At 34.4% G+C, this 23,597-nt stretch overlaps 4 protein-coding genes across 4 annotated transcripts; 3 read left to right on the forward strand and 1 right to left on the reverse strand.

Moving 5' to 3' along the window:
- The first annotated feature begins 1,647 nt into the window (after positions 1-1,647).
- LOC100798904 (uncharacterized) lies at positions 1,648-3,671 on the forward strand. Its single transcript, XM_003527833.5, has 2 exons — positions 1,648-2,842; positions 3,297-3,671. Exons 1-2 carry the CDS (start codon positions 2,362-2,364, stop codon positions 3,347-3,349), a joined length of 534 nt encoding a protein of 177 aa, XP_003527881.2. The 5' UTR covers positions 1,648-2,361; the 3' UTR covers positions 3,350-3,671.
- A 1,556-nt stretch (positions 3,672-5,227) lies between these two features.
- Positions 5,228-8,688, forward strand: LOC100799426 (protein NETWORKED 2A; the record flags this gene model as incomplete). The annotated part of the gene is made up of 2 exons (XM_006581445.4): positions 5,228-7,006; positions 7,627-8,688. Coding segments are annotated over 2 exons (2,805 nt in total), but the record flags the coding sequence as incomplete, so codon positions are not given.
- A 1,898-nt stretch (positions 8,689-10,586) lies between these two features.
- Positions 10,587-11,473, forward strand: LOC100781025 (uncharacterized). Its single transcript, XM_003526502.5, has one exon. It carries the CDS (start codon positions 10,751-10,753, stop codon positions 11,318-11,320), a length of 570 nt encoding a protein of 189 aa, XP_003526550.1. The 5' UTR covers positions 10,587-10,750; the 3' UTR covers positions 11,321-11,473.
- Positions 11,474-12,740: 1,267 nt separating this feature from the next.
- On the reverse strand, positions 12,741-23,156 carry LOC100799956 (uncharacterized). The gene is made up of 8 exons (XM_003527835.5): positions 22,847-23,156; positions 22,578-22,770; positions 21,212-21,298; positions 19,694-20,080; positions 18,371-18,527; positions 13,694-14,031; positions 13,459-13,584; positions 12,741-13,346 (listed from the first exon to the last, which is right to left on the reverse strand). The coding sequence occupies exons 1-8, from the start codon at positions 22,909-22,911 to the stop codon at positions 12,879-12,881; spliced, it is 1,821 nt and encodes a 606-aa protein (XP_003527883.1). The 5' UTR covers positions 22,912-23,156; the 3' UTR covers positions 12,741-12,878.
- Between the last annotated feature and the right edge of the window lie 441 nt (positions 23,157-23,597).

Genomic DNA, 23,597 nt, shown 5'->3' on the forward strand with positions numbered 1-23,597 from the left:
GTTTGTTTGTGAGTATAAAAATAAATATAAATTTAGTCTTCAAAAGTGTGACAAATTAACTTTGAAATTTAATCTCTAAAAGTGTAAAAGATGAAACAAATATATTGAACCGTTAAGTCTTGTCAGTCAAACACCAGTAATAAAATAGTCCAGGTAATATCGAGGAACGAATTTGTCACTGAAATAATAACTAATGACTAGATTGGATGAAAATGCAAGCAAAATATTATTTTTGGACATAAATGTCAGTAATTTTTTTGTTGAACATAAATATTAGTGTGTTTCTATTGGATTAACTTGTTAAATTCAAAATTTTATTTCATTTAAAAGTAAAATATAATTTTAGGATAAATTTTTGTCATTTTTCATCGTTACAAACATAACATTATTATAATCACTTAAAAAAATATATTGATAAACATAATTTAAAATAAACATAATAATAACGATAATATTAATTATCAATCATAATTTATCTGTTACAATAAAAATCATCCAAAATAAACTTTGTACCAGTTTACCAAAATAAACATTTGTAACAGTATTCTAATCATTACAATTTTTTTTAAAATTCTAATAAATAGTCACAATCTATTATAAATAAAAGATAAATATATCTTATATTTCATTTCTTCAAATCTTGACTATTTATTAACGGTGACAGATAAAAGTTAAAAGTCGAATATATTTGTCGCACTTTTTACACTTTCGGTGATTAAATTTTGTATTTTAATCTTTCAAGGACGCATTTGTTAGCAGATTACACATTCAGATACAAAAGTGATTATTTACCCATTCTTATTTCTAGGGAGTAGGAAGACGAAAAGTCAAGAAAATAGTATATAACAAATATGTCCTTATGTTGACAATGAGAGATGGTCACGCCGACAATCATTTGAGAGACAAATTCATTCTTCTGGGTCACGTAGGCTATTTTATTAAGGGTGACAATCAGAAACTAATGGTCATATATATTTGTTGCACTTTTTATATTTTCGGAGACTAAATTTTATACTTTTATCGTTCAGAGATATATTTGTTAGCGAATTACATGTTCAGAGATAAAAGTGACTATTTATCCTTATTATTATTATTATTCAATTGAGTTTGACATTTTATTTTAGAGTTAAATATATTTTTATATATTTTTTGTATATCTCTTTTTCTTTATTAGGTTATCATCATCTTCGTTACTTTTTTTACCGAAGTCTAAAGTTACAAGAAAGTTTTTGATTTAATTTATCTAAAATTATTTAAAAATAAAAATGTATTTACTGTTAATTTGAATTAAAATATTCTTATTATAAATTTGTGAGTTCAAGTATAGTTAATTGTTTGATGGTCTCTACTCTTTTTAGGTTGGTTGGGTTACTTGAGTTTTATGGGCTGCTAATCAGGTTTTGATCCGGAGAAGTTTGGGCCTCGAGTGCTGGCCCTAAATAGGTGGTATATTCCAAAATTAATTTCTTAACTTATTCTATATCAACCAAATTTACACGTTTATTTCACCACTTTACACGTTTACTTGATCCGAAAGTCTTGTACAAATTGAACATGTAATATTGATACTATAATCGTGCTCTCCCTCTGTTTTGTCCTGAAGGTCATATTATATCTTCACGTGAGATGAAAACTATGATTTCTAGTAAGATTCTTTGGATATAGCAACCCTTTAGAAAGCAAACTTTATGGGTTTTTAAAAGGTAGCAATCATCTACTTTATTAATATGCAGCTTCCAATTTTCATCCAACATTCCATTTTTCAAAACAAGGCAGGAATCCAGGCTTTGTCGTTCACCTTTTCAGTTTCTTTTACTTCAAGTCATTGCTTCAGTTGACGAAGCATATCAAACTGCAAGGATAGGAATATTGGATCCGATTCTCTTGATAATTTTTGTTGTTATAAATTTTATATTAGTATTCCATTAAGAGGAGAAATCGATTTATATTTATGCATAACAGCAGTTAGTATTAGGTAGTTGTTCTAGGTTCTTGATTTTAGAACTGGTTTTCTGTTTTGAATCTATCATTAAGTCAATTTTGTACCAACTTACGTTTATTCCTCTTGATTCTAGATTATGTGAAAATGGGTATGTATGTTCAGTGCATATACAAATTTCAGGAGAGATGTTTATTTTAAAAGTTTGCGTTTTCTATAACCTGTGAATCAATCTATGCTTTGGCGTGTACACAAGAACCTGAAGAACAAACTCAACAAAGCCACGCCTCATATTAACACAATAAACTCTATTTTTCTTTCAGCTTGAAATCCAAGTAACTCTAATATTTTGTGATTTTGAATCCTAAAAGAACTTGTACTTTTTTCTCTTCTCTCGTGACAAGCTTTGTATTCGACACTATATGAGAATGAATGTGGCTTTTTCCCATCTCTCATGGTGGTTGTGGAATGGGAAATATCATAAGCCAAGAATCTCAAATGGGTCTACCATAAATTCTTCTGCTGATTCTGTTATGTGGGAATTGGATGGTTTGAGATTTCCTCTTGTTATGCAGGCAAACGTGCCTTCCTCTTCAAAGAAGGTGAAGCACAAGGGGCATAGCAAGGAAGAAATAGATAGGGAACATGATGTTGTTATAGTTTCATCTGATGGTGGATGTGTTTCTGGCTCTGAATCTGATGGTTCTGATTGGTCTATTGGCTGGTTGGAGCCTCATGGAACTGGGTTTTCAAGTGACGATGATGTTGAAGCTCGTGAAACGGATAACAGTTTCGCTGTGCTTGTTCCCTGTTATGGAAGCAACTATAGTGCCATGGTTGAGGAGGATACTAAAAGCAACTTATTGACCCACTTTGGATACTTTCCAAATAGTTATTCTGATGGTAAGAGACTAAGAGCAGTTTTGTTAACATCTATGAGAGTTTGCTTTGTTTGTATAGTTGTCAACTGAGTTTTACACACTATGTTCTATTTGAGGGGTCATTGACATTTGAATTGTTGAATGCATTAGTTCAGAGTTGAAATTAGGATAAAATGTATGAGCTATTCAAATGTTGGCTGCCTTTAAATTGCTGATGGAGTTTGTGCATGGAATACCGATTTTGGAGAACTTGGTTTTATCTTTCCCTATCAATAATTTATGATCTTTTGACTCTTGGAAAGATATTTTTTTCCAAGAGGCCAGGAGAGGGAGTTTCCATTTAGTTTTAATTTGGAGGATGAACCTGCTGAGTGATGATTTTTGGTTTATTTGTTTGTCATAATTTTTCTCTTTTCTTAGTTCGTTTTTTCGTGGGTGGCTAAAGTTAACGTTTATGCTTCTTTTGCTTTCTCCAGAGAGCAAGAAATATGTAGAAAATTGGATCTCTTCTCATCGACGACATACCTGATTAGCAATTAGTGATGTTTCTGCAGTATAGAACAGCCTCAATAGTTATAAGGAGAAGGTGTGGTCAATAATAAGGTAGTTATGATGCTTTAGCACTGTTTGAGATTGAGAATGATCGATGTGCAGCTGTTATTCCACTCTCAACTGTTGAAAATTAATCAAAACATTGGAAAGAGAAGAAAATGATATGGATGAATGCATCTTGAATGGACCGAGCTTTCAATTCTTTGTTGTAAATATTTATGTACATGTGAAATTGGTTGTATCATGTATGTTAAACCTTACTCAGATTTAAGTATCAATTAAAAGTAAGATATGTATAACGTGGTTGCATTCAACTTCTTTTTAGAAGTAGGGTTAAATATTTTTTATTGTAATATGTTCTTAAATTTTCTCACAAATTAATTAGTCATATTCCTTTTTTTTTTGAAAGGCAATTACAGATACTCTTTTATAATAATTTAAATGTTTTTCTTAGGTAATTATAATTTATACTTTTAAAATTATACTTAAAATTTAATATTACTCATATGATTCACCAATGCTAGTTTTTTAATAATTTATTACTCAATTACAGTAAATCAATGTGTCCATACATAGTCCGTTTAGTACAATCCAATTTCCTATAGTTATTAAGATGAAGAAATTAGTCTTTTGGTTTCACCCATTCTATTCGGACTTATTCATTACTTATTCTAAGAAAATCTAATCTTATTAACAAAAAATTCTAAAAGTTCCTTTTAGAATTTAGAGAGTAGAGAAAATTATATATCTAAATGTTGACCAATTTTTTTTGACAAAAAGTACAATTCAATTTTTTTTAGTACTGATTTTTCAATCATTTTTTCTATAATTTTTTTAGTAATCCACTCTTTTGAAAAATATTTTTTAATTAAAAAAAATCTCCCTACAAGATTATATTATAGTACCACACTTCAAACTCCGTGAGTTGGGAAAATATTATAACAAAGCCCTCCAAAAAATTCGCTCTTCAGAGATCCAATACATTAGACACCAATGATTGTGGAGAAGTATCCTCCTCTTCATGTCTGCCCCGTAAGAAGGCATTTTCGACAGCATTTGTTTCTCTTTTTCCCAAGCTTTCTTAAACCACCAATATCATTAATAAAATTACTGCACATTTTGTGAGCCTTAATTTGTTCATCTTTGCACCACCTTGTTGATTTCATTTATCTTCATCATCAAGGTCTTACCTCAATGGGTTGAATGTGTTTGATTGTTACACAACATAAAAAATGTTGGGAAGAGCAGCAACCAATGCATATTCATGGTGGTGGGCAAGCCATATCAGGACAAAGCAATCCAAATGGCTAGAACAAAGTCTCCAAGGCATATAATATCTCTCTCTTAATATATAGCTTGATACTTTTCTCTCTTAGTTTTCCATTATCTATCATTAATTCCATCAGAACGCTTTATCATTTTGCCATTAATTTCAACAAAATAGTAGGCCTCAATTCACAGGCAAATTTAGAATGATTAACTTTTTCATTTTCTCTTGATTTCACAAACACTTAATTATTTAGGAATGATGAATATTTCTTGATTTGTCCTAAGATGGCAGGGAGGTATGCTTGCTTAAACAAGATGTATTCCCTTCCATATAGATATAAATACTTACCCTTTTTTTTATTTATTCACCTTTTTTCTGATAAGTTTAGAAAAGCCAAATGATTGTAATGTAGAACAAAAGATAACATATTACAATGACCCGAAAACCAGATAATGGTATATTGTAGTTCTACCAGTTTCATTTGGTTCACAACTCCAACCCACTTTTCTTGTAGCATAAAGTTTCCAGCTGAATAATAATAAATCTGGGTTGGAAAAATAACTCAATTGTCAATGACATGCAAACAAAAATTTAACAGATATGGAGGATGTAATGGCTGAAACCCTCAACATCATTCATAATGAAGGAGAGTCATTTTCCCAAAGGGCAGAAATGTACTACAGGAAGAGGCCACAGCTGGTAGGTTATGTGGAAGAAGTCTTTCGCTCATATAGAGCATTAGCAGATAGATATGATCTTCTATCAAAAGAGCTCCAAAGCGCCAACCGCACTATTGCCATTGTTTTCCCAGAACAAGTCCGTTGTAGAATTGATGAGGATGATGTTGAAGAAAGTTTCCCAGGAACAAATTCATCATCTCAAGACCACAACAATCAAACACCAAAACCAGGCATTCCTAAAGCTCCAAATTTCCCAAATAAGGACTTAAGAAGCCCATCAATGTTGCTTTCTAAGAAGGGTCCACTTAAGAGGGTTGCTAGTTCTGCAAAATCTCCTTCTTCTAGTCCTAGTTCAGGTTTGAGTAAGGCTGAAGCACTAGCAAAAGTTGACAAGCTTCAGAAAGAAATATTGGCACTGCAGACTGAGAAAGAGTTTGTATGGAGCTTGTATGAAAATTCCTATGAAAAGCATTGGGAGATTGAAGACCGGATTACAGAAATGCAGAAAAGGGTTTGCAGCTTGCAAGATGAGTTTGGCATTAATACAATGATAGAAGATAACGATGCACGAGCTTTGATGGCTGCAACAGCTTTAAATTCTTGCAAAGAGACCCTTGCTAAGTTGCAAGAGACACAGGCACAATCATCTGAAGAGGCTAAAGAATCCTACCAAAGGGTTAAGGAAGCTCGTGACATGTTTGAAACCATTAGAGGCCAATTCATTTCTAAACTTAATAGTCAAGAAGACCAAGGAACTGAACCAAAAAGCATAGAGGAAGAAGACATGTCTAGCTTGGAAGAAGAAAGGCATGAGCCTGATGTGGAGTTGTTGAGAGACACGATTAAGGAAAAGCTTGAGAAAGATTCAGGTAGCTCCCTCTCTATGACAGAAATGACAGAGAAGATTGATGAGCTTGTAAATAAGGTGATTACCCTGGAAATCGCGGTCTCTTCTCAGACTGGCTTGGTAAAAAGACTAAGATCAGAAGCAGATAAACTTCAAAAAAACATACTGAGCTTGGAAGAGGACAAGGAAGTGCTGACAGAAGATTCAGAAGGAACCAAAAAGAAGTTGGAAGAAGTGGAGGAGGAGTTGAGGAGAGTTAAAATTCTCTATCAAAGTGCCAATAGGCAAGACAACAGTCTCCAAACACATTTTGCTGAAGCTAGTTGTGATCTTGAACATCTTTCAGGAAAATTGAACGATGTGAAGCTAGATGAGGAGGGGGAGAACTTGCAACTTCACAAAAACAAAAGTGCACATGATGGAGAAATAAAAGTGGAGTTTGAAAAATCAGGTGATAACACAGAACACATGAAAGATGTTGAGACAGCAAAGGAAGATTGCAGTGTAAATTTTGGTGATGTTGAAAATGAAGATAACAAGTCCAATTCGAAAGAAAATATTGATTTTAGGACTGAAGAGATTCCAGAGCAAATGCTGCAGAATAAGGATGATTTGTCTGAGGCAAGGAGTAATCTTGACACTGAATCACTTGATCAGGGGACTGGTGAGGAAGAAAATCAATCCAACAGGAGTCAGATGATGGCAAGTGGACTAGATGACGGAGAAAAGATTCTGACGGAATTCACATCAGTTTTAAAGAACTACGAGGATGTAAAGGACGAGCTCAATGATGTGGTGAAGAAAAACCAGGACAGCATTTTCCAGTTGGCACTTCAGGTACACAGAAATCAATCTATATACTTTACTGTGAACCAATAAAATTAATGCATAATTAGATAAAAAAAATTCAGCTTGTGATGAACTTCATTGTTAAGAATGTTAAAGCCAAATTGCAAGAACAATAATTTCAACAAATTTGATATATGGATATACTTTTAATAATCATTATACAGAATAACTCATCACATTAAGTAAAATATAATTTCACAACAAAAATCTGCTAAAAGTACAATTTTATGGGTCCTGCTAACAAGTAGATTAATTCACTTTATTAAGAAAAAAAAAACTAGTACAACATTAAATACATTATTAGAACGCTACAAGATTAACTTTTCATTTTGTAATTAGTAGCAGCAAGGTCCTTCCTAAGAATATTTGTTAGCATTTGCCTAAAGGCCCTAATCTTGTTAACGTGAACAAACCAGAAGAAAAGTTTCACTTATTTTCATAATTGGACTTTAGTCAATAAACTAATTATAATTACTTTGAAATTGTTTCATACCAAGTTAAGAAAATTGTATGTGTAGTAATGGTTATGATCAATTTTTTACATTTAGAAGTTGTATACTTGGCACTACATTACCTCCAGTTCTGAGAATGTAGATCTACACTTGCAGGTGAGGGAATTGAGGGATACTGTAGAAACTAAAGATCAAGAGATAAACATTTTGCAACAGATGCTGACCTGCTCAAAAACAAATCCAGATGAAAGTCCTTCCACGCCTCTCACAGATTATAAACATACACCACAAGAAGCACTTCTTGGAACTGCAGCTCAAGGAACAGACCCTCAGGACCCTGAAAATCCATCTTCAAACACAAATGCAAGTGCAGTTACTACTTCTTATGCAGGGCAACACCAAAAATATGTTGAAAACAAAGCAAGGATTGGCATATTGATGAAGGTGAGATCAAACCAGCTTGATAGGACCCACTCACTTTCAACCTTGGAAAAGAAATTTCGTTCCAACATGGATGACTTGCTAGAGGAGAACTTGGAGTTCTGGTTGAGGTTTAGCACCTCAGTGCACCAGGTTCAAAAGTTCCAAAGTTCCATACAGGACTTAAAATTTGAGCTTAAAACAATAAGGGACAACATGTCCCAAGAGAACTCAAGTTCTATACAATCTGAGATAAAACCAATATTTAGACACCTGAGAGAGATAAGAACCGAGTTATCGCTATGGCTGGAACACAGTGAAGAGTTGCATGAAGAGTTGCAATGTAGGCATCCATCATTGTGCACCTTACAAGATGAAATAGCAAGAGCAGCCAATCCAAACTCTGCATCATCAAATAACATGGCAAAACTAAGTGGATATCAGGCTGCAAAGTTTCAAGGTGAGATTCTCAACATGAAACAGGAGAGTATAAAGGTTTCTAGTGAACTGCAAGCATGTGTGAGTTTTGTGAAGGAACTAAAAGGTGAAGTTGAGAAGATGGTAGAAGAACTGAGTCAGGAAGTTGGAGTTAACAATCATGACCATATGAAACACTCCACAAGTCGTCCTAGAATACCCTTGAAGTCTTTTCTGTTTGGAATCAAGTTAAGGAAGCAAAAGCAAACGGTCCTCTCATGTGTAACTCCAACAAAGAAACAACACAGGGATCTAGCATTGGCTGAAGAAGATGCCCCTATATAGACACACTTTCATCTTCTGTTTGAGTATATGATGGGTAAACTCTACATTCTGTTTAGTGTTTTTCGAAGGTTTGTTAGTCTGATTATGATTTTGAAGTTTTCTCGTACAAACTATTTTGAGATATTTACCATTATGGTATGTGATCAGCATTTGCGTATGTGTATATATACTTACACGGAAATTTAAAGATTCTCTCTAGATTTTAACCTATCCATCCAATACGCATAATATTATAAAAAAAATTATAATCACTTCATTATGATTCAAGTTGCGTTGTTAATATGCATGCTACTATCTATATTTTTTTTTGAGTATAACCTAGAAGTATTCTTACCGAGTTACTGGATATTAAGTTGCAACAATTCCGTATCAGCACGTTTGGTTGTTAATATGTAGTATCTATCTATCACTTATGTTTTGTTTAAGTGAAGACGGGTTAAACCGAAAGTCAATAATTAAAAAAACATAATTTTTTTATTATATTTTGGTTCGATTATCAGTTTCTATTGTTATAATAGAATAAAATCGAATCAACCAGCATATACTTCTAACCTTATCTAAGTCAAAGATTCAATTTTTATAATGATAATATAAGGATTGATGACAAATTGGCATTCACGATGCATGACTAATTAATTATGAATTATAATATATTCTTATAAGAAATTTGTAATATAATTATTATCATCTTATTATTTTGTGTTGTTGTTCTATTACTTATAATTATGTAAATACTATTTCAAAGAATTAGTCATAACTAGAGATGAAAATGAGCCGAGTTGCTTATCAAGAGCTTATGTCTAGATCTATTTAAGGCTAAGCTAGGCTTGACTTGTTTACTATAAATGTCAAGCTCAAGCTTTTAAAAAAAAATTAGATAAAAAGATTAAAATCAAATTATAAAAAAAGTTTGTTAAGCTTGACGAGTCGGCTTGTTTAAATAATAATAATAATAATAACAGGATAAGGTGACATAAATTGTTTAGAGAGTTCACTTGCATGTGAAAAATTTTCAAACAAAAAAAGAGTTAAAAGGATAATGCAACCAGATTAATACTTCCAAAGAGAAGAATGTTTTGTAAAGACATTTTCAGACAATTTAAATATTTTTATTTGGCTATATTAGTATAAATCATCTCTAATCCACATATTTTTTAATATTATGCTCTCTTTTTGTGTTTTAATAACTTGAATTCAATATGATTTTGTTTATCGATTATTTTTGGATTTGTACATTACTTATACGAAATTTTATAAGTTTCTTTTTTTAGTTAGTATTTCACTAGGTTTTAAAATAATTAACTAGTTAAATACGTCTTTAAGCAAACTTTTAAATAAGCTCAAAGGCCAAGTCAGACTTTTATGTAAGTCAGTCGGGTCGAACCCTTAAGGAGCCTATAACAGATAATAAGTCAAACTCAAGTATTACTTATTCAACTCAAGTCTAATAAAGTTTTACTCATTTTCAATCCTAGTCACAACTCATTTAGTTATACTATTGAAAGTAATATAAAAATAAATTAACAAACTAGCAAACCGAACAAATATAGTGTTGGATTTGTTTGGCTCAAATTCCTATTACATTCAAAATTCATGTTGCATATATTTCGGGATAAATAATTAAATTTGTTTATGAAAATATGTGATAAATTAATTTATAAAAGATAAAAAAATTTAATTTAATTTTGAATATACAAAAAAGCACCACAAATTAATTTTATAATATTTCTTATACATTTACAAACTAAATTTATATTTTTTCAGATCAATTTATCATTATATTATATTTTCAAGAGTGAATTTGGCTATTTAGCATGTGTTTTTATTGGGAAAAAATTGAACAATTTTCATTATTTTTTAATCAAACTTGAACAATTATGTCTTAATATGAAGTTATTAATATTCTAGAAGTAATTTATTAAATATGAATATTTCAATTTTTATGTAATATTCAAAATATATGTATTACACACGTTGATTTTATGGTTCAGAAGTGAAGTGAGAATCGCACCACACAAAATAAAAAATAAAAAAAGAACAAGCTATCCGAAACAAACACCGAAAGAAAGAAAGAAAGAAGGAACCGATAGAAGCAAAAATGGCGATGTTAGCATCACCACCATCTGTGAAACTCTCGCTCTCATTCCCCCTGTCAGCTTCCAAACCCAACCCTCGCAGACTCTTCACCATCCGAGCCGCCGAGCCCGAAACCCCACCCTCCGGTTCGGACCAATCCCAGGCCGAACCGGACCCCTCCGACGACACCTTCGACGACCGCATCAACCAGCTCCGCCTCCGGTACCGCAGCGGCACGGGGAAGAAGGCGGAGCTCCGAAAGAACAAAAAATCAAAGAAAGGAACCTCCGGATCCGGTTCGGGCGTGTTCCTGCCACCGGTGCCGCTGAAGGAACCGGTCTCCGGCGGCGTAAAGGTGGAGCTAGGGTTCAGCCAGTACAGCGAGCGATTGAACGGTCGCATTGCGATTTTAGGTCTCACGGCGCTGTTGCTGGTGGAGCTCGCCACCGGGAAGGGTGTCATTAACTACCACTCGCCGGCTATTATTCTGATTCAGATCTATTTCGTGGCCGCGGTTGGAGCTGTCTTTGTTAAGTATGAGAAGGAGAAGATCAGCGTTTGGCCCCAAACTGATTCTTCAACTAACAAATAATGAAATCACTTTCAACTACCGAGTTTACTTGTTATAGCTTGTGGAGCTAAACGTGCTTCTATTTTTGGCTAATATATTGTAAATTATTATTCTGTTGAAATGAATGTTGCTTTTTGGATATGATATGATAAGATACTACTCATTATTGTTTCAGATTGAGAGAGTTCAGGGTGTGGTTGTTTTACCGTTTCAATCCACTGGCAGGATGCACCATTTTATGAGAAATAATAAATTGTTATTTTTCCTTGAAAATACGTTTGGATCTTGTTTAGCGGAAAAACAAACACCCACTAAGAAATTTAAATTCAAGGTCCTTTTATGACGGTCTTCTGAACTAAATTTATGTATTTTCCTTCACTTAGGCAGGGTGTTAAATTGCCGCGGTTTCGTTTGATGCTGTGGAAAATTGAGAATAAATTACAGTGACTTCAAAAATCTTGACGTTGAGATTAGACAAGAATTTGTGCAGTAATTTTGCATGCATGCATTCAGAATATTTACAAGTGTTGGATGAAGATTGAACAGAATAAAAAAGCATAGAGGGAAGAGATAAATGAGAATTATTACTATGTGAAGAGAGTGGAATATGGGAAGGATTGAGGCAACTACCTCAGTTTGACAGAAATTTCAAGGAGGATTGATGATGAGCTTGTCAACTCTTAGACTGGCTTAGTGGCTTGGTAAAGAGAATGAAATCAGAATCATATGAAATTTAGACAAATATTACACCAGGAAGAGCAGACAAATAAGTCAGAGATAATTTGTTGAAAACTCGCACAAGTAAAATTCTATCATGAAAGATGAACCCTAAAGAAACTCCAAATAAATGGATAGCATATGTTCATAGATATAATTAACTTTTTACAATAATTCACCCTTGTATATTAAATTTGAAGTTTACTTTTAAAAATAACTCATCATTCTGAAGTTTTTCATATCATTTTCTTATAATTCATTTTCAAAACAAGAAACTGAACATTTTTTTTACTAAGTGGTGGGCATAGTGTCAAAAAAATGTTAATACATAAATGTCTTCATATTTTAAAAATTAGGTGAGAAAAGTTTTAGAACACCCCAACATAAACCTACAAAAAAGAACTACTATTAGGTGTTCTAGGAAAATTTACAACAAAAACTATTTAAATATCCATATAAAATTATTTACAAAGTTTTAAAATTAGAAACTTTAATTTCCAATGTGTTAGGGCAAATATTATTTCGCAAACATTTAAAGAAATGCTGAAAAAAATATAAACATCTTTTTTTTAAAAAGGAATATAAACATTTCTATTGAGAATGATACTTATATTATCAACCTATTATTTTTATAAAAAAAAACTAAAGCAACCCGATAAAAAGACATTGCGTATCAATCATTTCACTACTAGTCTTATAGAAATATGCAAGTCATCAAAATATATTTACCACTAAAGAAGAATTTAATAAAATATTACAACACATTAATGTGCTACAGATTCCTAAAATAACTTAAAATTTCATCCAAACTTTTAAGTTAGAATTCAATAAATAATCTACTCATCTTCACAAACTAAATCACTCAACATTCCCCATCATTTTTTACTACCTTGGCACTTTGGCTGAGTTCATCTTGTACTGGCAAATTTACATGTTTATCATTCCCGTTTTGATCATTTGAACTTTGATTAATTGAATTTATCTTCTTGTCTTGCTCTAAACTTTGACTCCCCTTGTCAATGTTGTTTTTCTCAGTAGCCTTCTTAACACTTCCTTGCTCTTCACACACTACTCCTTGATTTGCTTTATCTTTTGAAACTTCCTCACCACCACTAATTTTAACAAGAGGTATGCTCGTCTCTTGACCTTTTTCTAATCTTCCCTTCTCTGGGTTGCTATCAACCTGGCTTCCAGTGGTAACTTTAGGAGGCTCATTTTCTTGTAACTTCTCTTTTGGTGTGGTGCTCGGATTAGAAACTTGTAACTCTTTTGTGGGATTAACATCTTGCTTCAATGGAACTTTATCAGCCAAAGGGGTAGCGTGTTTGTTCTGTTGAGACAATATAAAAAAAAATAGTGAGTGAATTTTCCATTTCAGCTGAAGCAGCTTTTATTGAACTTATGCACAATGCAAGAGATACATAAGTTATCTTTGAACGAACCTTTGGGTCAGAAGGCAAATTGGTAGAAATAGATGGCTTTGTCAAAGAGCTAACAGCAGGCTCAGTAGTATCCACGGCATTTTTTACTTGAGCACCTTTATCAGCCAAAGGGGTAACATGTTTGTTCTGTTGACAAAATAAACAAAACAGTGAGTGAATTTTCCATTTTAGGTTAAGCAGATTTTATCTAACTAGTGCACAATGCAAGAGATACACAAGTTATATTTGAATGAACCTTTGGATCAGAAGGCAAATTGGTAGAAATGGATGGCTTTGTCAAAGAGCTGACTGCTGGCTTGGTATCTATGGCATTTTTTACTTGAGCAACTTTAATTTGTGATATAGTATTTGAAAGGGGATCAATTCGTGTCCCCAAAGTTGCTGTGGCAGATTTTACCACAGGATCTGAAATTAGATTACCCTTCAAGACTGGTTTTTCATCTGCTAATTTGGATTTTGCATGCAAATCAGAAGATCCCAACAAAGCTTGTTGAGGTGGTACAAAACTACTGGCAACCTTCTCTGTAGTATTTCTAATCTGCACTTGATTTTTAACTGATGTGGATGGCTTAACTGCAACCATTTAAATAGAAGTTATTCAAATGCCTTACATACGATTGAAATAACATTACTAGAACAATGAACTATAAATAATGAATTTTCTTTGAAGTGGTAATCTTACTACAACAGGGAGCTATAAAAACATTTTCTAAAAGATTCATGAGCATACCACCTTGTACTTTTGTCACTCAATAATACACTTCTCTAACTAGCAATTAAATAAATTAAATAATCAAACACTTCATTATCAATATCGAAGTTTAAAAGCCATAAAAAATTCAAAATAAATAAATAAAACCCATCACATAATATATGATAAATTAATAATCTTGAGCAAGAGAACATACATTATAATTGAAAAGTGATAGGCACTAGGTATCTTATTAGAAAGAATATGGGAATTTTCCATTCAATACCTAACTTGCAAAACTTCAAGGTTCTGTACGTATCAATGCCCTAAGATTCTGTACATCTCAATGCCCTAAGGCCTGAACTCTCACAAATGAAAAAATTATCTCTCTCTCAACCACCCCTCTTATTTATAAATAATCTGCCTTAATTCTTCTCTCTAAGCCCAACAAACTAACAGATATCAACAATTAACTAACTCTCACTAATATTAACAGACCCGTACTCCCCATTCCCCTGGTTCACCTTGTCCTCAAGGTGAATAACTTATAGCAACTGAACAAGTCTCACTGAGGTTTCAGCTGCTAGCAGCATAATGATCAAGCCAAATCCCACAACTCCAGTACCAAAATAGCCTCCTGGGTCAACCCACTACTGTTCCCATGATGATTAAGCTGAGCTTGATCTGCACGCCTGGGATCCAGAACTCAGCACAGTTAAGGACACACACCCATCTGCCTCCATGGGAGAAACCGAATCTAGTGGTTCCAGCAATCGTGGTGGGTTGACCATCTTGCTTGGACCACAAACATTTTCTGCTCCTCCTTCATTCCACCCATAGAATTGGTTTCCATCTCAATCCTCATTTCCATTTTATGAAGCTGATTTTGCTTCTCCATCTCGCAACTCAAAAGGTAGTCTCCACAATGGCATCCCTCATATTGCCCTCTGTTTTTCCTTCATTCTCTCTGTTATTGGCCAATCAGTTTCTTCCTCCCCCATATTCATATCAGTGCTTCCCTTATTCTCAGTTGCCTCTTTCTCTGCAGAGTCACAACTCTTCTCAATCAATCAAATTTTTTGTCCCTGTCATCATCAAAATGGTTGTTGCTCTCTGTTTCTTTTGTTTCCTCACTATTGCTTCTTTCTCCAACACCTTGATTTCTTGATCTCTAGATTTGTTAATGGTTCTGGTTCACCATGGTATGTTACTCCCCCATAATGCTCCATGCTTTCCGCCTCCCTATCAAAAATAGGGCTACCCTCAATTTTAACCTCCTTTTGCAACCCCAAAAAAGACCCATCTTTGTCATCTCAGTCACCATGATTCTTGATCTCAATAACTTTGTTTTTAGTTCTGTTTTCTGATTCTTTGTCCAGGATGTTGTTGGGTTTCTCCCAATTCTTGTAGATTTCTTATATTTGTTTCTTGCTCTTGAGCAACAGGGAAAAATGGCTCTGTTCTCTTCAAACCTTCATCTTCTTTCGTTATGTTTTCTTCCACCCAAGATTCATCATCTTCGGTTACATTTCTTGTCTTCCCATGCTACTGGCTGGTCAAATGTCCACTGGGCTGCACTCAGGTTGCGCCATCTCCATGTTAGCCAACAGTTGGGAGCATCACCTCCTAGAGCCTTCACTGCCTCTGATAGCTTCTCTTCCTCATATGCTCTAATGGATTCAAAATATTGCTCAAACCACTAATATGCCTCTTTTCCATCAAATGTAGGAATCATCTTCAAAAACTCAGTAACCACAGCTCCAAGATCGAAATACCAGTTGATAGAAACTTGGTATCTTATTAGAAAGAACAACCGGCTTCTCCCAAACTTGGTATCTATATGTCTTAATGCCCAAAGGCTCCAATACTCTTACAAACAAGATGATCTCTCTTTCAACCTCCCCCGCTTATTCGTAGACAATCTGCCTTAATTCCTCTCTATCTCAGCCCAACAAACTAAAATATATCAACAACTAACTCACTCACTAATATTAACAAGTGACAACTAACAGATATTAACAACAACAACAACAACGCCTTATCCCACTAGGTGGGGTCGGCTACATGGATCAACTTCCGCCATAATGTTCTATCAAGTACCATACTTCGATTCAAACCATTAATTTCGAGATCCTTTTTGATAACCTCTCTTATAGTCTTTTTGGGTCTTCCTCTGCCTCGAATTGTTTGTCTTCTCTCCATCTGGTCTACTCTCCTCACTACAGAGTCTACCGGTCTTCTCTCTACATGCCCAAACCACCTAAGTCTATTTTCCACCATCTTCTCTACAATAGGCGCTACTCCAACCCTCTCTCTAATAGTTTCGTTTCTAATTTTATCCTGTCGAGTCTTACCACACATCCACCGCAACATCCTCATCTCCGCTACACCTACTTTATTCTCATGTTGGCTCTTGACCGCCCAACATTTTGTTCCGTACAAAATCGCCGGTCTTATCGCAGTCCGATAAAACTTTCCCTTTAGCTTGATCGGTACCTTTGCATCACATAACACCCCCGATGCTTTTCTCCATTTCATCCATCCTGCTTGAATGCGATGATTCACATCCCCTTCAATTTCCCCATCATCCTGTATTACAGACCCAAGATATTTAAACCGTGTGACTTGAGGGATAATATGGTCTCCTATTTTCACCTCTGAGTTAGAAACCCTCCTTCTTTTGTTGAACTTACATTCCATATACTCCGATTTGCTTCTGCTTAGGCGAAAGCCATGTGTTTCTAGAGCTCGTCTCCAAGTTTCCAACCTCTCATTCAACTCCTCCCTCGACTCTCCAAGGAGGACTATGTCATCTGCAAAAAGCATGCATCTCGGCGCTATCTCTTGGATTTGTTCCGTGAGGACATCCAGAATTAAGGTAAAAAGGTAGGGGCTAAGGGTTGACCCTTGATGTAAACCAATTGTGATGGGAAAATCGTCTGACTCTCCACCCTGTGTCCTAACACTAGTCGATACCCTATCATACATATCTTGGATAGCTCGAATATATGCAACCCTAACCCCTTTCTTCTCTAGAGCTTTCCACAAAATCTCTCTAGGCACTCTATCATACGCTTTCTCCAAGTCAATAAAAATCAAGTGCAAGTCTTGTTGGGCCATGCGATATTGCTCCATCACCCGCCGTAATAAATAAATCGCTTCCATGGTCGACCTTCCCGGCATGAAACCAAATTGATTCTCAGTAACTTGAGTCTCCTTTCTTAATCTCCGTTCGATCACTCTTTCCCATAATTTCATGGTATGACTCATGAGCTTGATTCCCCTATAATTTGCACAATTTTGTATATCCTCCTTGTTCTTATAGATTGGCACTAACGTGCTTCTCCTCCATTCCTCCGGCATGCGTTTTGACCTCATAATTTCGTTAAAGAGTTCGGTGAGCCACTCAAGACCTCTATCTCCAAGAGTTTTCCACACTTCAATAGGTATGTTGTCTGGCCCCACCGTCTTACCATTACTCATTCTTTTCAACGCACAGACCTAACAAAAAATATTTGATAGTATTGGGAGATAGTAGAAAAAAAGTATATAAACATGCATCCGTTGTGTACTCTAACACACAGTTTCCAGTTCATATCCCTTTGTTATCTACTATTTTAACAATAGAGAATCATAGTTCATAGAACCTGCAGACTCAGTTGATAGTTCAGGACTTAAACTTTGTGTATGGAACCAATGATTTAGGAGAGAAAATTGGGTTGGGAAGAGAACACACTTCAAGAAAAAGTTCTCATTTGGAACAATGAAAAGATGAAGTGATTCAAGAGAAAGAAAGAAAATGATGTGGGAACTGCAAAGAAACTGATCTCCATATATTGAAGAAAAGGGGAGAGCTTTGATGTAATGACCAAAATACCCTTATTTTGATTTTATTTTAAAATAAAGGTAAAAATGTCATTTAACAAAAGTATATTTTTTTTCTTCTTTCTTTTCTATCAAAACCAAATAAGGGGAGAATAAGAACTCAACCATTTTTCTTATTCTCTTAATCCAAACAACCTAAAAATATCTACCTATTTCTACTTATCTTTTCTTTTCTCTCCAATTTCTTTCCTCCCTACTTCTCACATCCGAACAAAGGGGTTACCGAAATTCGTGGAAAAAAGGGACAAAATCAATGGACAAGTGTGGCAAATCCAAGAATTTGATTAATATGAAGATAAATTGAAATAAAATAGAAAAAGGTCCAAAGAAAATTACCATCAGTCATTCCAGGAGCAGTCAACTTTTTGAATGGCATGTCAAGGGCTAAAGATAAAGAGTGTCGTGTTGCCAGTTGTTCAGCAGTAGTATACTGTGTGCTGGTTACAGTTCCTGTATTTGTACAACCATCTTTCTTTCTTAAAATGCTCCACCTCTGCAAGTATTTGTAGATAACCCATGAGAGTATGTAAAATAAAAAGTAAATAACAATAAAGGTAAAATGTGGGACTCAGAATTTTTCCCTCCACTTAAATAATCTATCTTAACACTGTCTCTAGCCAATGTGGGACTTAGTTTTTCCCAATATCATTCATTATGACCTAAACCATCACATACGAGAAGTTCTTGAAAGTGTTGGACATGAAAATTTTCAATGTTAGGATTTGAACCCAGGAAAACTGGGTGATAGCCAGACATCATACCTGACTAAATGACAACGAATAAAAATATACCCAGTACCATCAATCTTATATTACAATCAAACATAATCACAGAAAGATGACACCATGTGTGTGCAATAATACACTTTTGTCTTTCCATTGGCAATTTTCCCTTCACCCTTTTAGAATCAAGGGATGACACACTTAACCCACAATGTACAGTTGTACACCAAAAACAGTCAGTTTTCAACAGGCCCAAACTCAACAGCTGCACAATCAAGCTAAAGTACCCTCTCCAATATTATAGTTGATGGGTATAGATCTGCTACATCAGACCAAAAATTGACTGCTTTCAAAGAACTCATTACAAGGAAGAAGCACAAGACTAAAACCTTAGGGATTAAACAATAATTTTAACTTATCTGTTTTTGAATTTCAGGGAAAATCAGGCTGGTATCCAAATGTAATGGATAGCATATGTATAATGAATCTTGGTGATATACAAGGTCTAGGACTAACTAACTGAGATGGATTATATGATCAGAATGCCAGAACCGTCACACTTCATCATTTACAATTACCATAGGGTGCTGTCTAGAGCTATGACCACCAAACAAGCTAACACTAAAAACAAAGTACAAAAAGTGAGATAATGGAAAAAGAAAGAAAAAAAGTTGCTGGTTTTAAAATAAAGGAGAACGTGATTTTAAAGAATTTAAACCCTTGCTGTCTTTTCTTTCTTACACTTCTTACCCCCTCAATGGACATGACCATTTGCAAAATCTTCTAGCTATTAATCAAAAGATCAAAACAGATAATGATAACCATGTTGCCTTAAATGGACAACCAACGAAATTTTCACATAACTACACTAAGGAAATATATAATACAAGTTGATAACGGCAATGTAATTTATAAATTTTTAGGATTTGAAAACCACCTGGGCCAACTGTGTAGCACTTCTCTTAATAGGAAAGTCGTCTCCTTTTGCCATGGTTGCCCAATTCCCTTCGCCCCATCTTTGAACAGCAGCTCGTAGCTGCATGTCCTCTTCTTCTGACCATGCCTTTCTTTTTCTTTTGGAAGCCATATTACCACCAACTATTCCCTTGGTTTCTATACCATCTGTCGATGATATAGTTGGCAGTGTCTGTCTCTGAACGGTAACTGGAAAAATAAAGCTTGTCCCTTGCATCAAATTAGAGGGTTGTGAATTTTCAATACGAGTTCTAGATGAATGGCAAACTGGAACATTTATAGTCAATGGAGCCTCGATTGTTGAGCTACTAGGGGCAGATTCACTCAGTGTACGAGAAGCAATCATTACCTGATGAATAAACAGGTTGGTCAAAATTGAATAACAAGAAAAAAACACAATTGTTCCAGTTACCGTAAAGAGAACTCAATTGTTCCTCACTGCATGGGATCATCTATGAGTTCTACCAAATACCAAATTTTCAATAAAAATTATAAAGGTGTTTTTATTGGTTTCTTCTAATACTTTATTAGGTCTTCCCCAACCCAATTTAATCAATCAATCTTTAAATAGCTCAAGTTTTCTCAATGGAGACTCCACTAGTCTTCTCAGTGACCTAACCACCTTTAAGAATTTCTATCATCTCTTTATAGGTGTCGCACCAACTTCCTCCCAGAATCATTTCATTCCAAATACCATCTTTTCTTTTTGAATATTTATTCTCACTTTCACTACACTTATTTTTTTGCTCTTGTCGACACTTCAGTGCCTAGCATTCACAACCATACAGCATGACTAGCTTTATGTTTGTCAAGTCAAGGCAAGCCAACTAGCAGTCATATATTAACCTGAAGAAATCATTTTTGTAGCCAACAAAGATTGGTCCAATTTATATCCCACAAGGATGTATGTTCGATTCTCACGGCCGATGTGAGAACCTTGTTGGTGGGTAATCTGTAAGTACCTTTTTAAGCGCTCATTGAGCCTTGAGACATGTCCTGGCCCTAGTAAGCCCCTAGGACCCAACTCACCTAAACTTTTTATACCAAAAAAAAATCTTTTTGTTACTGCAATTATAAATCCCCCACCATAAAAAATAAATTAGTAAAATTTAAACGTGTGACTCTACAAAAGGCATTTGTTATAGATAGGCAAAAATTAGAAAACTCTGCCACAAATACTACTTAATATGAATGAATTTAATCATATGCTCACCCAGTGGCATAAGACTTTTGTTGTTGTTTTTGTTGTTGCTGAGTCTTTTTTTTTTTTTATAGGCAAATGTTAGTTTGTTAGAATGTTAGTTTTGTTAGCGGAGGGGATCAAACCCACAACCTTTTCCCTCTTCCCTTCTCCCTTAACCATCCAACCCACCTTATATCTTCTTGTTGTTGCTGAGTCTAATCAAATGATAATCATATAACTATCTAAGGCATAACATATTGAGATAGAATGCATAATAATTAAGGCAAGCATATTTACCTTCACACATGCAGCAGCCTCTGATGCACATTCCAAACTTACAGGGGGTAATGCTTCTAGCTCACACTCTAGGTCACTATCGTCATCCTGGAAATGAGACTCCACATAAGTATGAACATATTCAATGTTAATCCAAGAATCCAGTGAAAAAAATGACAATACAGCAGTTTGTGCAAAACTAATCTGAGATAGCAATTTGTAGAGTGAAGGTTGTTAAGACTAAAATAATATACAGAATATTGACAAGTTCTTTATTTTCTGCAAGAAGTGAATCTTAATGTCATTGACAAACTCAACTATAATTGTTGTCAGTCATTATCAGAAAACAGATTAAACAAGTGTAAACTTTGAACCTAAAAGGAACTAATTCAAATATTTATGCATTGAAATTTCAGACACAACCTTAAGTTTTATGTATTTAAATATTTACTAAATGTGCTTGGACACACGTCTCAAACATGTAAAACCATGACAATTTTTTAAAAATAGTAGAAGCAACAGTAGGTTGCTTCCAAAAATTCACACATCTCATGCATCTTGACATTGGACCTAACACACCATAAAACTTGGTTGCATTCAGGACTTCAAAATCATAAACACGATGGTCTTGCATATTAAGTAACAAAACTCGACTCTTCATTAAATAGAATTTCACGTTGCTAAAGTAACTCTTAAACAGTCATAAAGAATTTGGAAGCTAGCACAAGAAGGAAAACCTTTCAAAATATACAAATGAATATAATCTGTTTGGGTATACATAGTACTGACATGGATATAAATAGCATGAGCATACCTGTTTGGGTAAACAGCTTAACTAATCACTTATTGAATAAAACCCTGTTTGGACAAACTTCTCAGGTAAAATGATATAATCTGCTTCTCAAGAGTTAAAATTAACTTAGAAGCTCTCATTTAGCTTCTTCGAAACACAATTTTAACATAAGTATAAGCTAATTTTAGCTTACGGGGTGAAGCTTAATTCATTTTATTTTCTTATTCCAAACCGATCCTAAATAGGAAAGACCGTCAAATCGTTTTCTTACAAGCTCTAAGCTATTTTCATGAATTATCTTAGAGAGCTTAATGAAATAAATCGGAAACATCTTATGCACATTTCATAAACCCCACCAAACCCTTACACAGGAGTTCAAGTGATCAGTTCAAAAAAGTTGTAAATGAGTTCTTTCAAACACACCCTAGAGCTTATTTGAGAAACAAAAAAAAAATCCCATACTACAGAAGTCACACTCGGTTGTTCAAACTTCGAACTACTGCAGAAGTGAATCACTGGAAGCATTTTGGCACTGTTTCACCTAAAAAAAATTAGCATAACAAAGAGATTTCATAAGGTAAGTGTTACACAGACCAAAGGTTCAGCCCCATCTTCGAAGTTTTCAGGCAAAGAATGGCGATACGCCAAGTGCCGCCATAGCATTTGATACTCCCTGGCGTTAGAAATCCCAGTCGCACTTTTCTCCACCAACTCGAACCAATCAATCTTCGGTTGAGAGTAATGCGCCACTTCCTGAAGTAAAGTGAGCACCGTAGTTGCGTCGTACCTGCGCAAAATCCCAAATCTTTGAAGCCCCGACACAAATTTAAAATAAAAAAAAAATCAAAAACAAAAAAAAATACCTCTGTATGAATGTCACAGCATCTTCTTCGGTGAAGGAGACTTTCTTGCTCTTCTTCTCCGGCATTGGTGTGTCTTAGAAGAGAGAACAAAATTGTGCTTTGGCTGTTTGGTGCGCGGAAAATAATAAAAGAGAAGAAGTGCAGAGAGGGATTAACCGTTGAAGAAAGTGTATAGTCAGAAATTGGGATTAAGACGGTGTCAACCGATTGATTACTTATAGAGATTATTCCAATCTAATTATTGAAAAAACAACAATTAAATAAGGTAGAATAGATTATAGAAGACAAAACAACAATACAAAATCGTTGTTGGTCGTAATTATTGTCCTGTTTTTCTTTATTTATTTATAGGAGAATATTAATTTATTTATTTTATTATAACTTTTTTTTATCTATTTTGATTGTATTTATTTATTCATATAATACAGATTGAAATTTATAGTTTGAATCTATTGTCGTCGGTTCGTGCTAGTCTAAATCAAACCTAACTCCAAATCTGAACCTGGGACACCTGTTTTTTATTTCTTCTGGTGAATTTTGAGATTTGCTTGTTGGCTGTTGTGTTTTGAAGTTTTATTGGGGGTTTATTTTAGATTTGGATATGTTTATTGAAAAGATTGAAGGTTAAAAGTTGATTGTGTGACAAGGAAGGATCGCCAAAAGGAGGTAGCGCGACGAGGCATGACCGGTTTCACGAAATGGAGTCCACGATTCTATTTTTTATCGTTGAGTTTGTTTTGATGGTTGGTGA

This window comes from Glycine max, chromosome 6 (assembly GCF_000004515.6).
Source record: "Glycine max cultivar Williams 82 chromosome 6, Glycine_max_v4.0, whole genome shotgun sequence".
Lineage (NCBI taxonomy): Eukaryota > Viridiplantae > Streptophyta > Magnoliopsida > Fabales > Fabaceae > Glycine > Glycine max.

Coding starts and splice junctions, on each gene's coding strand:
- LOC100781025 (XM_003526502.5), top strand. CDS start 10,751: ATGGCGATGTTAGCATCACCACCATCTGTGAAACTCTCGCTCTCATTC.
- LOC100798904 (XM_003527833.5), top strand. CDS start 2,362: ATGAGAATGAATGTGGCTTTTTCCCATCTCTCATGGTGGTTGTGGAAT. Junction 2,843..3,296: donor TCCAAATAGTTATTCTGATG/GTAAGAGACTAA, acceptor TGCTTTCTCCAG/AGAGCAAGAAATATGTAGAA.
- LOC100799956 (XM_003527835.5), bottom strand. CDS start 22,911: ATGCCGGAGAAGAAGAGCAAGAAAGTCTCCTTCACCGAAGAAGATGCT. Junction 22,771..22,846: donor GCTGTGACATTCATACAGAG/GTATTTTTTTTT, acceptor GATTTTGCGCAG/GTACGACGCAACTACGGTGC. Junction 21,299..22,577: donor AAGATGGGGCTGAACCTTTG/GTCTGTGTAACA, acceptor TCTCATTTCCAG/GATGACGATAGTGACCTAGA.